Source organism: Anser cygnoides, chromosome 6, assembly GCF_040182565.1.
Source record: "Anser cygnoides isolate HZ-2024a breed goose chromosome 6, Taihu_goose_T2T_genome, whole genome shotgun sequence".
In the NCBI taxonomy this organism is placed as follows: domain Eukaryota; kingdom Metazoa; phylum Chordata; class Aves; order Anseriformes; family Anatidae; genus Anser; species Anser cygnoides.
The window spans coordinates 18348121-18361377 of NC_089878.1; the positions used below are offsets into that span (position 1 = coordinate 18348121).

General features: G+C 36.0%; 1 protein-coding gene and 1 long non-coding RNA gene across 5 annotated transcripts in view; one reads left to right on the forward strand and one right to left on the reverse strand.

Annotated features, from left to right (window-relative positions):
• PDE11A (phosphodiesterase 11A) overlaps positions 1 to 13257 on the forward strand; it is a 134239-nt gene that overhangs the window by 58526 nt on the left and 62456 nt on the right. For all 4 annotated transcript variants that reach the window (XM_013171593.3, XM_013171590.3, XM_013171591.3 and 1 more), the window contains 6 exons: positions 1527 to 1667; positions 3974 to 4038; positions 8748 to 8883; positions 10153 to 10228; positions 11719 to 11786; positions 12151 to 12243. In XM_013171593.3, the coding sequence (XP_013027047.3) occupies positions 1527 to 1667; positions 3974 to 4038; positions 8748 to 8883; positions 10153 to 10228; positions 11719 to 11786; positions 12151 to 12243 (579 nt within the window). The remainder of the gene's footprint in view (positions 1 to 1526; positions 1668 to 3973; positions 4039 to 8747; positions 8884 to 10152; positions 10229 to 11718; positions 11787 to 12150; positions 12244 to 13257) is intronic.
• LOC125182523 (uncharacterized) overlaps positions 1 to 13257 on the reverse strand; it is a 112850-nt gene that overhangs the window by 15990 nt on the left and 83603 nt on the right. The window lies entirely within an intron of this gene.

Genomic DNA, 13257 nt, shown 5'->3' on the forward strand with positions numbered 1-13257 from the left:
GCCATAACAAGTATTTGCTGCCATTTGACAAGTACACGGTAGCCTGTACTTGTGTTTTTGACTTGTTGTTGGTCTTCAGCTTTGGCTAGTCCATGGCTGAAAGTAGTTGAGTAAAACATGATAGACAGGTCTATACTTTGCCCTGCCCCCCCCCCCCCCCCCCCCCCCCCCCCCATCAACCTGCACACTGGTGGTGGCAATTTCCAGTGACTGTGATCAGCATTTTGATGACCACTGCACTTGGGAGAGCTAAGCCCACTAACATTGTTATGCTTACCTATATGGGTGTCCATTAGTTTCAATGCCCTAAATCAGAATAAAAGAAGAAGTTTTGGACTTCAGTTGTGATTTAGCTCTGGCAGGCAGCTAAGTACCACATAGCCGCTTGCTCTCTCTCCCCAGGAGGGATGAAGGAGAGAACTGGAAAGGTAAAAGTGCAAGAACTCATGGGGTTGAGATGAAGACAATTTGCTAGGTAAAGCAAAAATATACACACGTATCTAAGCAAAGCAAAACAAGGAATTCATTCACCACTTCCCATCGGCAGCCACATCCAGGGAAGCAGGACTCATCACATGTAACATTTGCTTGGGAAGATGAACACCATCACTCTGAACATGTCTCCCCCCCCCATCCACGCCCCCTTCCTTCTTTGCCCCAGCTTTTATTGTTGAGCATGTCACCATGTGGTATGGAATCTCTGGCCAGCCTGGATCAGCTGTCCTGGCCATATCCCCTCCCAGATTCTTATGTACCCCCATCCTCCTCTCTGGCAGGGCAGCAAGAGAAGCAGGAAAGTCCTTGGCTCTGTGTAAACACTGCTCTATAACAAGTAAAAACATTGGTGTTTTGTCACCAATATTTTCATCAAAAGTCCAAAACACAGCATTGTGTGAGCCTCTACAAAGAAAATTAACTCTATCCCAGACAAAACTATGAAAACTTACTTTGGTCTCATAATAGGAAAGAACATAGTCTATTATTTTTATAGGTAATGAAATGAGAAGCTCTTCATTTTAAATCACTGTATTTTACAGACAAAGTTGTTAGTGGTAAATTTGGGATCAGAGTGTTACTGGAATATAGAAGTCTTGATGTCATCTTTTCTCTCCTAATTTGAACATGCAGAATGGGAAATAAATGAATAAAACAAGTATAAATGCACCAGCAAATTCAATATAGCAAATCAAGTAACTCAATCCATACTGCATACTTGGAGAGTTGCATTACAGCCATTGTTTCATTTTTGGATCAAAATGGAATGGTTTGAAAGATTCCCATTGTTTGCTATGAGTGGTACTGTGCCCGGCGTTGAGCTTAGAAATGAATACTTGTTTCTCTCTTCAGATACACCCACCACCACCACCCCCCACACATTGATTCTGTTGAAATGATCATTAATAACTTTATGTGAAGATTTCATTTTATCACTCATTAAAATCAAGCCCAGAGATTGACTCCTTGTGATGCTCCATGTATTTATTTATTCTGCAACCAAAACAAAATGTTTCTATGCTTATATATAGGCTTTGCTGGAAGTAGTGAATGACCTCTTCGAAGAACAGACTGACTTAGAGAAAATTGTCAAGAAAATTATGCATCGGGCCCAAACCCTACTGAAGTGTGAAAGGTGCTCTGTATTACTTCTAGAAGATATTGAATCACCAGTAAGTATGTCTGCATATCCTGCAGAAGGGCTAATATATGAGTAGTGTAGCAGCTTTTTTTTATTGTGGAGAAGTTGTTTCACACCGTATGTAAGTGCTGGTCAGCAAGAATTATTCCAGCATATAATTCTTAAATGTAAATTAGATACAGGTTGAATCTTTATCTAATACCACTTTTTGAAGGGAAACTGAAAAGTACATTTATATTTCTTTCAAGTTAACTAAAGGAATTTAATGGAATGCCTGTAAGTTGTTGGTGGATCCAACTGTAGTGTGATCCAGCAGATGACCTATGATTTGCAGTTTTCTGTGTCATGGAATTTGTCTGTACTGCAGAGCAGCTAGGACAGCTTAACTGAGAAGCAAGGCACTTCTTTGGTCTGCTTAAAAAATAAAAAAAGTGACCTGATTTTTTCTCTTTTATTTTTATTTTATTTTTTGTAGTAGAAGGAAAGAAAAGCCTTGTCTGTAGATTCATTTACATTTACCTGGAATTTATCACCTTGATGTTTTAAGGCTAAAGCCTCATTAAATAGGTGGTGCTTCCAAACAGTTTTAGAACCATATTTGTTCTTGTGATAGAAGGAAGCTTTTTACATTGAGCAGGTGAAGTGAAAACACGACTTTCAGCATTATTGAAGTATTCTTGTTTTCTATTTTTTGTTTTTTTTTTTTTCAATTGCTCTTTCCACTTGATCAGGGAATAATTATTTTGTTGTACAGCTCTTAAGTTGAACAGATGGAGGTAAACTATATGAAAGTATATATCAGGAATTGGATTTCATGCATCATTTTTACAAGGACTTTTGCTGGGACACTGTAAACACTGGTATTCGCAGGGTATGAGATCCTCTTTTAAGAATGTCTAACATTGTTATGATTATTGTAATCAGTAGTAAAATAAGTGGCTACCTTTACATTGGTAGCTCCATTCCATGTTTTGTGGCTATTCAGCACAATCTATCCTCCTTTCCTCCTTTCTGTTGATTTGAGAAATAGTTGACAGATTAAAATGTTTGTAATAACATTTTTTCTATTCAAGTATCTTTGGATTCACTGACTCTGTAATTGATTTGCTGCAAGGCTATGACAAGTGTAAATGATTACCAGAGAATCACAAGACTGTATGTATAGCAGACAACATTTGATTTCCTGGAGGAAAGATATGATTCTCATTTCATTTAAACTAATAGAAATTAAATACTTTCAATGGAGTGTCCCTAAGTTACACTAGCATTCATAAAAGCAAGATCGAGCTTTGTATTTCATGTATATATTCTGTTACATAATTTTAATGTTTCTAGTTTTTCTCATTCTAGACCCCCCCCCCCAGATTTTATAATTACAAAATATAATTGTACTACATTCCTATTTTTGCAAGTATAATATGAATTTTATTTTTCATAGAGCAGTACACTGTGTTTGTAGCAAGCAGGCTGTGGGTGGCATTTCAATTTTTTTCTGCTCTTAGTACTATTTCTACCTCTGAACATAGAGGTTTTTTTCCAAACCAAACACAATGAGTTCTTATTCCTCTGGAGCAAATCCTGAAATGTGGACAGACAAGGTATTCAGATAAGCCTAAAAAAGGTCAATCGCTTTCTTTTTCTAAATAATCATAAATCTTAGGTTAAGTTGGAATAGAATAGCATCTTGCTGCACAATTGAGCATTTTTACAAGTGGCAAAACAATTATCTTCCTGATTCTGCCTGTTTTGGAGCAGTTATATATATATATATTTATATATTATCAAAGTGGGTCTTTATGGAGTAACTGAATGCAAAGCCATGTCTAAAATACCATCTTTCACACATCACATGAAAGACTTTTACAATACAGAACTGAAGTAGAAGGTGGATATTCATTAGCATCCAAAAATATTATCTGTGTCAAATCAGCTACTCTTAAAATGTTTCATTTGTGTGCTGTTGGCACATATGTTCAAGAAAAATAGGTTACAATTAGTACTGGAAAAAAAATCTGTTTATTTTCCTATATATAAAAACCAATGAAGTTTGGGTAAAGCTCTGTAATTCATGTTCCAAAGTTCTTTGAGGGGGAGCATACTGTTGCAGAAAATAACTTAATGAAGGAATATCAAACTATTTCATTTAGTTTTGTTTGTTTATGAACAATGCATAGTGTATTTGAACATGAATTCTCCACTGTGGGGGAATATAGAGTTAATTTTTGTCTTACGATCACCGGATAAAAATATTATTTAAATATAGGAACTTTCCATTAATGTTTACTTGATATATCTATAATTTTAATAACAATTTTAAGTTCCTTTTTTATGTGACAGGTGGTGAAATTTACAAAATCCTTTGAATTGTTATCTCCAAAATGCAGTGCTGATACTGAAAACAGGTTAGTGCTCATTTCTTATATGGTAATGGATTGCTTCATTTTTCACATAGTTTTAAATTTGCTTCATCTTAGTTTTATTTTACTATGGAACTTTGGGTAGATTTGATTGAAGAATGTGAGCTTACTGTTTTTACCAGGACAAGACTCCTGTACACTTCAAATGGAAAATTGCTTGTGTCAATATTGCTATATACATACTAAAATTATATCAGTATCTCAGAGGAGAAACCAGGAAATAACTAATGCCTTTTTATTGTTGAACTTGTGGAGAACACACAAATGTCATTTTGAATGGTTAATACTGAAGTAAAAATTACAAAATTGTTTTAAAATTGTTTGTTGATCTCTTACAAAATGCCTCCTTAGAGTTGCATTGAAAGACTTCCAGTAAGATTTGATTTCTGTTCTTGTCAAGTCGGAAAACCTAAAAACCACAGAGAACATGAATTTGCTAGAAATTGTGTTCCTGTTACCCCAGACAAAATAAATGTGTATGTTTTGCTTAGCAGGATCTGTATTTAAACATTGACAAAAAGCTAACTGTAGGAAGTAATCGAGATTTCTGTGGGGTTATTGTATTAATTCCTACAAGATAATGAAAACCAGTAACAAAAGTTCACTTAAAAGCTCCTACGTACTAAAGGAGTGGATGAAGATTCAGCGTTATTGTGAGAAAGTTTCTCCTCTCTTTTGGGGCTCAAACTCAGGGATTATCTCATGAAAAAAAAAATATGTATGTAGAAAAATATGTATGCAGAAAAATCATACTGATTCTGAATACTTATTTCCCATGCAGAATGATTGCCATAAAGGTGTAATCCTAACTTCTGTCCATCCTGCTTTCCATAATTTAGCAGGCTTGAAGATTACTTTGTGCTTTGCCATATGTAAGCCCTTCAAACAACATTCAAAATGTATTTATGGATTTATTCTGCTTTTAGTGCTTTACTTCTTTACCTCCAGTGTGGTAAGAAGTTACCACTTACAACATGCACATTCACCTTAGCCAAGGGCTCCAAATTGTGACAGTTCCTAATTATTAATGCTTTTCTTGGATTGATCTTAGCGTTACAAAAATAGTAGCTTTATTTTATTGTTTTTATTTTAGTATATTGTTAGTACAAGCTGATGGCGGAGTATGGGTCCACAAAGACAGACAGTGGTAGAAACTAGATCTCTTCCATGCCCTATCCACCACTGAAGGGCGATGGATTGGTGAGATAAAATGGGAAAGAAAAGCAAGTGATTAAAAACATCACGTTAAGGTTTAAATATGAATAAATAATCTGAGAATCATAAATTACTCCTTTTGACAAAAAGCTTCAGAGTAGCAATTGTTCTTTCCTTGGTCAATTAAAAGGGTGAAAATAAATTCCTTTTGTTAAGGGACAGGGGTGTGAATCAAGGGATGTGGTTGTTCTTGTTTTTCTCAAACTTGATCAGTAGCCAGATTAGTCAACACAACGTAGAGTGGTGTCAAGATAACCAAGCTGGCTCATTTCTTGTTACCATAGTTATGCTAGCATGTTACCAAAAAGCAATTTGTAGTAGCCTGCTCTGCATGTAGTCAAGTAAAGATTATTTTAACTTTGGTCTGAGGCACATGAATAAACAAACCAGTAGTCAGTGTAATAAGACTTATAAAGGTATATTTCTATGCATCTTAATGTAAAGGCTTACTTGTTTTCTTTCATTTTCCATCTAGTAGAGAGTGAAGTTGGTTTTACAAAGATCAAGTTTAGACTGACAGATATGATGTCACACTTGGATCTAGCACAGGCACAGCTTGAGTTGTTGGCACTATAGTGGTAAAATAAAGGTTATTTAGGATACAGAACAATGCCAGGAGCCCTTGACATTTGAGCATTTCTTCTAGTGAGTTTTGCCCTTTCCATTCCACATTCTACATCCCTAACTGATGGTAACATCATGAGATATTTTATGTAGGGAAGAATGGCAAGGTGACTTTCTTCATCACTACTCTAGTGAAGATAAATACAATTTCTTTGAAATTTTAGTGGAAATCCAAAGATTACAGGCTGAGAACCATTCTAGTTATAAACTTTATCTGAAGGAGAGAGAAGGTCCAAGGACAATGTATCTTTTTATGTGCTAACACGTTTTCTTGTTTGGTTTTAGAAGAAATTTAGCTTTTCCTTTGCCTTTCTTGTCTGTGCCTAATAACAGCTCACCTGTTTAGTCCTTGAATATTATAATGAATACTCGCATCTTATTTGCTGTTGGTTGTAAAGAAATACCTTGCAAGGACACACTTGCATTATTCTGTTCAGTTCAGCAGATGCCAACACACACCAGGATTGAGTTCAATTCTTATTCGTAAGATGCTCTCCTTTTTGTCAATCACATTGTTCTTGAAGAACAGTTTTGCCGTATCTCTTAGTTTTTTCTCTTTGGAAAAAAAAGCCACATGACTTGTAGAAGCCTTGAGGGTTCAGTTTGGATGTACCAGTGAGAAGATGCTGTGAGCTGTATCTTTCCTGCACAGAAGTCATTTTAGCGGCTGATGTAGCTGAGATTACTATTCTGCAACCTAAGTATCAGAGTTAGAGGGAAGGTGAGCTGCCTGAGCCAGTGGGTGGGCTGCTTGCTGAGGAAAATATTTGTGCTCCCTCCCAGTTGGACAGGTACAAAGAAAGTTCTGAAATCCCTGCTACTGCTGTTTCACTGTCACCATCCCTGGGGATGACACTCACTTGTGTATTGCCTGATTCTTTGCAGTGTTTTTATGCTGTTTAAGACATCTTTTTGCTGTCTTAGTCCTAGGAGTTGAAAGGGTTCGTGTCACATTAGAGAGGATTGAAGATACTCATGACTCTGGCAGTACAACCTCCCTGCTGTCCCATGTATGTTCTTCATCCCTATCAGGGAATATCGCTTTGGGGAAAGTCCACGAGGATGCACCTGCTTGAAGGGAGCCTGCAGCACCGCTTGGTGCTCTAGCTGGGTTTTCTTTCCCGTCTGGCATATGGTGCTGCTGCTTGTGTGTGGGCAAGACATGGGGGCAGTGGTGCGCAGCTGCCTGCCTCAGTCCAGCAGCACTCGCTCGTGGCTTTCCACAGTATAGAGAAAATTGTTACTTGTAATTTTTAGAGGAGCTTTTGATTGTTCTGAGTTGCTGAGGATGGAGAGGGAGCCAGCTGTCTGTGATTTACATCAGAATTGAGCACTGATATTTCCTCCTGGTGAAAGTTGAGTGCCTCTCTCCAGAGAGCAGTTGTAAAGTACTTGCTAGGACTGGGGGAAACATAGTAGAACATGCTTCTAAAACTTCTTCCTGAAATATATCTTGGTTCTTTTACTTGAATTTATTTGCCACTTAAAATGCGTGACACTCATAATCCAGTCCTCATTTAAACTGTCTTACATTATAATGATAATATCATCCAGATTTTTAAGGTATGAATTGGGAGCTACACGTTTGAAATTAGATTTTTATCTTCAAAGATTTTTCCTTCCTCTCAAGTATATTGATGCCCTGAAATAAATCTTAAATTATACAAATAAATTTTATTACTTAGCTCAAAAACATTTTACTTCAGTAAAGGTTCCTGTCAAAGTGTAACATTTATTACAGTCACTCAAAATCCTTATCCCAAATGAAAGCTGATACACTTAGATTTCTTTGTGTAAATCATTATTATTATCTTTATTTATAGCCTTTTAGGACTATTGAGTTTTCTTTCAAATAAATGACTTAGTTGAATTAGTCTCCAGAAAATTAATGCAGCCAACAAAAATCAATCCTTTCACTTTGATTGAGTCTTCCACGCATTTTCCTGTGCATCCTTCATCCCTATCCATTATTTTAAGGTTTCAAACCATTGCAGTCTTTTCCATAGCTGCTCAGTGTCACTTTTTTTTCTAAGTAATGTTTCTCAGGTGCTGAAAATTCATCAGTTTTCTTCTCAAAGCTAAGGTAATATGCATTTATTTATTTACACACAAATAGGTATCCTTTGCCAATGTCAAAAACCTGTTTACAGTGAGTCAATGAGAATTTTCCTGTGGATTGGATGAGGACTTGAAAACTGTGTCTACAGAGACCTTAAGCATAAGCTGTGGTGAAGTCTGGTGTGTCAAGCCCATAATTCTGGTGTCTTATGCTTGTTTACTGACATTCACAGCTCGTGTATCTACCAGAATCCACCTACTGTAACACACTTGCTTTATTGATTTCAAGACTTATTTAATGATCTCTTCCTCAGCCACTCTGATCCAGCACTCTGGACCAAATAAAAAATAAACAAGACATTTCAGATGACCAAAAAAAAAATCATTGGAAGTATGGATTTTAAATAACCCAAGTTATCAGCCTAATTTGAAAAATTAAAATCTGAAATTTTGTTTTCAACTAGCTCTACAGAAAACTTGAGAACTGTTTTCTTTTGATGAGCAGAAACGTGGAATGTAATCCTGCTCTTGATTCATATGTCAATGCATTTTATTATTAAATGTGTTTATTTTACATAAGAGGTCAATGCTATTTTCAGTAGAAAGAACTGTGTAAAGGAGAGAATTTTTTGGTGTACTGTTCAAATAGATACCAAGTTATTGTTTCATAGATAATGCTCAGTAACCATTAATAACTGTGAACAATTCTGCTGTTCCTATGAATATGCCTGTAAGACATTCTCAACTTTCAAGCAATGTTGTCTATTATTTTCTTCTCTTTCTATGCCTTTTGATAGTTTCAAAGACAGTGTGGAGAAATCATCATCTTACTCTGACTGGCTAATAAATAATAGCATTGCTGAACTTGTAGCTTCCACGGGTCTCCCAGTGAATATCAGCGACGCTTATCAGGATCCCCGCTTTGATGCTGAAGTAAGAGAGTTTTGGAAATGTAAATATACTTTGTATTTTTGGCATTGCTGTTATTATAGTAAAGTTTTATAGTTATAGCCAAGTGGCTGTAAAGTGTGCATATTGTTTTTGAATTATTTTTCCTTGCTGTATGTCCTCCTTCTGGTCTGCTGGTGTTGACATGGCTTTATACAGTAAAAACAGGTCATGGAATTAGTGTATGAATATAGGCAGTTACTAGTCTGCTTGTGATTTTTTTTTTAATTTAAGCAACGCTTTCCACTGCCAAAGTGCTTTGAGATTGAGGCAAACTGATTTTTTATTGCTGAAAATTCTTCTGTTGTTGTTTGGTGTCAGCAATATCGTCATTGTTAGCTGTTGGGGTGACTGAAACTGTACACAGTGTGAACAGAACCAGTATCTAAAGAGATAAATGTTGTGATCTAACTTAGACTACTGCCCTTTTAATTTCATAATTTGCACAAAACAAATACACACGATGAACTTGTTCTTTTCACACGATGCTTATCACTCCTAATAAATGCTCCACGTGTATCCTAACGTGTTCATTCCAGTCACAGTTTGGAAGATACAGATGCAGATAAAAATGTGTGTATGCATGCCCCTAAGTAAATGTTAGAGGCATAGGGAAGGACAGTCATCACTGCATTCTGTCCAGTGAAGCAGTATTACTGTGGGAGACTTTGCCAGCAGTTGGGCAGCTCATTAATCAGTGGGCAGTCTTGGTCAGCAAGCTTGCCACTACTACAATAAGCGTGCTTGGAAGTGTTTCATGCAAGAGTTTCCTTGGTTCCAGTTTTATTGTGTATGTCATTATAGGTAATAGCTCTCACACCAGCAGAGTTTGTCAAAACAAGAAAAATAAAAGGGGCTAGCTGTAAAAATACATGGGAAAAAATGTGTTGATGCTAATTTATTCAGAATTTCAAAAAGTACAATTAACACCTGGGGTCAATCTCTTGCCAGAGAGATATGCTGAAATAAAGCACATCAATTCTTGATATGTTCGCAGTTGTACTTTTAATATGTTATGTCCTGAATAATTCACCCATCTCATATCTGTTTCACAGTTAGTCCGTTCAAAGTTAGAAGTGCTACCCAATTTGTAAACAGAATATAATAACTTAAAAAGGGCAGCAATTTTTTTCTGTTAGTGGATTCATGTGAAAATTTTATTCTTAAACTCAGTTATTGCAATGAATTATTTCTACAGAAAGTCAAGTGTAGTAAAGGAGGAGCATAATGGAAGCTCTCATTTCTATGTTTTAGGCTGACCAGATTTCTGGCTTTCACATAAGGTCTGTTCTGTGTGTTCCTATATGGAATAGCAACCACCAAATAATCGGTAAGGCCTTCTGAAGAGCTTCCCCAATTTTTGTGCTAATGTGAATTTAATTCTGTCTTTTTAATTCTGTGTTCCTTTTTCTTCTTTTTCCCAGCTGAATATTGTTAAGAAGTTACGGTACCTAGGATGCATGCTAAGTATCCAAGAAGGGATGTTTTGACTTGGATACTGTATGGACTTTTTCAGCTTTCCCACTGTGTTATTGTTAAGTTATATATTGTATTGAAACTTGAATACAAAATTAGATGAAAATTAAAATGCTAACACTATTAGTGAAAAAATGTTCCATAAGTTTTGATACTTTTTGACAGTCTGCCTTTTTTTGTGTACAACTCAGGCAACTGTTTCTTCAGTCCAGCAAGGTGGTCATTTCCCTTTTTAATGATAAAATACATGGTCAGGGCCAACTTACTGGAGAGACTGTGGCAGCTGTCAGGGTTGCCTGTGGCGGTGGTGTGGGCTGGATCAGGACATTACAAGGTTTTATTGCCTGTTTGATAGGATGCTTCTCAGCGATGATGCACCTGCATTGACCCTGTATTATTACTGGCTTTTGCCCCAAAAAGGAGCACCATTTATAAATAAGTGCCAGGTTTCCTCTGTAACTTTCCACAGAAGAATTCAAGTCAAAACTATAGCAATTTAAATCTGCAAGAGCAAGACCTGTGTGTTGTGGCTGTTGGCTAGAGCTGAAATTGGTAGTGCTTTGCTGAAGGTGCTCAGTGCCATGCAGGATCAGGATCTTTGAACTTAATCAGCAGAGGTGACCTGGGAAAAAATCCTTTTAAAAATATGGCTCGTTGTGAAGTTTACCTTAAAGAAGTAGAAGAAAAACTCAACCCTCTATTGCTGACAGCTTTTAGTGGTTTTCTAAGGGCATACTGTAGCTAAATGAAACAGAAATGGTTTGTTGCACTATAACTCAGTATTAGTTCAGCTAGAGCCAAGAACTTTGAACACTTTTTCAAGTGGTTTAAGGAATGTCATTTTTTTAATTATTCAATAAATTCATGGACCAGTCATGAAAAAATAATTTTTAAAAAAAAATGACTTATATACCCAGGTGATGCCAAATTAGCTAATATTTAGGAATGAAGATACTACTCTGGCAAATTATGTAAGTAACTTCAAATTGCTAGGACAAGTTACCTGATTCTGTTTGCCAAGTCCTTAAGTGCTTTCTCAAAGAGATCTTTAACCTTTTGTGAAAGGCATCGTCAGTCACTTTGTTTAGATCTCCAATATTATACTTACAGGGCAAAGAGTAACAGTTGAAAATAATAAACTGAGCCCTGGTAACAAAAGTCAGACTTTCACATATCAATGTGAAATGTTTTGTATCAATGCTTAATGTTTTTCGTAATAAATATTTTCAATTTTGCTTTTCAGTTTGAAAAAAATACGTTAGAAAAAATGTTAGTAATGAATAGAATATTCTGCCTTATGAATTAATGAATAAAGATTGTAATTCATATTTACACTTTCTAAAGGGGTAGCTCAAGTGCTGAACAGGCTTGATGGGAAACCCTTTGATGACGCTGACCAGCGACTGTTTGAGGTAAGAGGCGTTCTGTTTTGTAGCAGTAACAATTCTTCAGCAGAATTTGGTATTTCTGGGTAGTGCTACTTCAGCCTACTTTAGGGAGGTGGGAATAAGTTGTCTGTATTTGCGGTTTACCATTAGTTCTCAGAAGCTCTCAATAAGGTTGCATCCTAATCAAAACATTTCTCGCATCTGATCTTTCTCATCTTTTTGAGGCCAGTGACTTGCATGCATTCTCAAGGTAACCTGTCTAAACATAATTACTGCTAATATTTCCATGTACTTCCTTTTCAGTTGTTAAGTATTCATCTTTGTGTTTGTATTATAACAGAATGTAAATTGATTTCTTTTTCTCCCCTCTCCCCTTCTCTCATTTTAGGCTTTTGTTATTTTTTGTGGCCTCGGCATCAACAATACAATTATGTATGACCAAGTGAAGAAATCCTGGGCGAAACAGTCTGTGGCTCTTGATGTACGTGTACATCTTAGTGAAACTTATCGCTCACAAGTGTCACATGTAAAGAAAGCTACTGCTTCTGAATTTCTTGTAGTTAGCATAATTTTCTATATATCTACCTCTGCACCTGAGAGCAGTTTCTTATGGTAATGCTGAAGCAGAATTTCCTCAGAGTACACTTAGCTGGGGAACTCATGCAAAACTCTAAGTAATTTTGAACCCATCTTTCACATTTGATTTCAAACCCATGCTTTTTGTTTTTTTTTTGTTTGTTTGTTAATGTTAGGAGGGGATAGTGATAACAAACCAATTTCTTACAGATGTAGATGTAGGAATGAGTCTAGATGTTACATTTATTTTCCTGTTCATCAGTAACTGAAAATTTCTTAAATTTGATATTTTACATAGCCTGCTGTCATTTTTTTTTCTAGTGCCATAAAGTGTAAATGAATAGTACTGTGAACAGGGAAAAAAAATTGATCATCGTAGGTTTTTCAAAAGCAACACCTGCTGAACCCTTATCAGATATGGCTCGCTAGAATAAAGTCAGAGCGGGATCTCTAGCAGCTCAGTAAGCTCTGATGTGGGTCAAAGCAAATACATAATGCAAGGTACCTGGCGTTCCAGCACACTGCCTGTCTATATAAAATGCATATAGAGTAGCAAAATGGATAAAAAGGTTTCTCTTTTTTTTTTACCCCCCATCTTTGTAGAAGCTACTTTCCTTGTGTTTTTTCCGTATTCATAAAGAACAAAACCTACCAACTCCAGTAAAACAAACTCTAAAAATTCAAAAAATGATGGCTATTTAAAGTCTTATAAGCTAATTCAACAATAAAGTACTATTCTCTATTATATTCTGAAGTTTTTATGCATAAGTATATTGAAAATAATCTTGGTGAGAACAAAGCTTTGAACTTTGAGGATAGATTTGTAGATTTACATTATCCCTGCTAAATCAATAATGGAGGATGGTTTGAATTAAATTCAAAATCTTTTTAAAGGCATTATGCAAGACTGATATTTTTT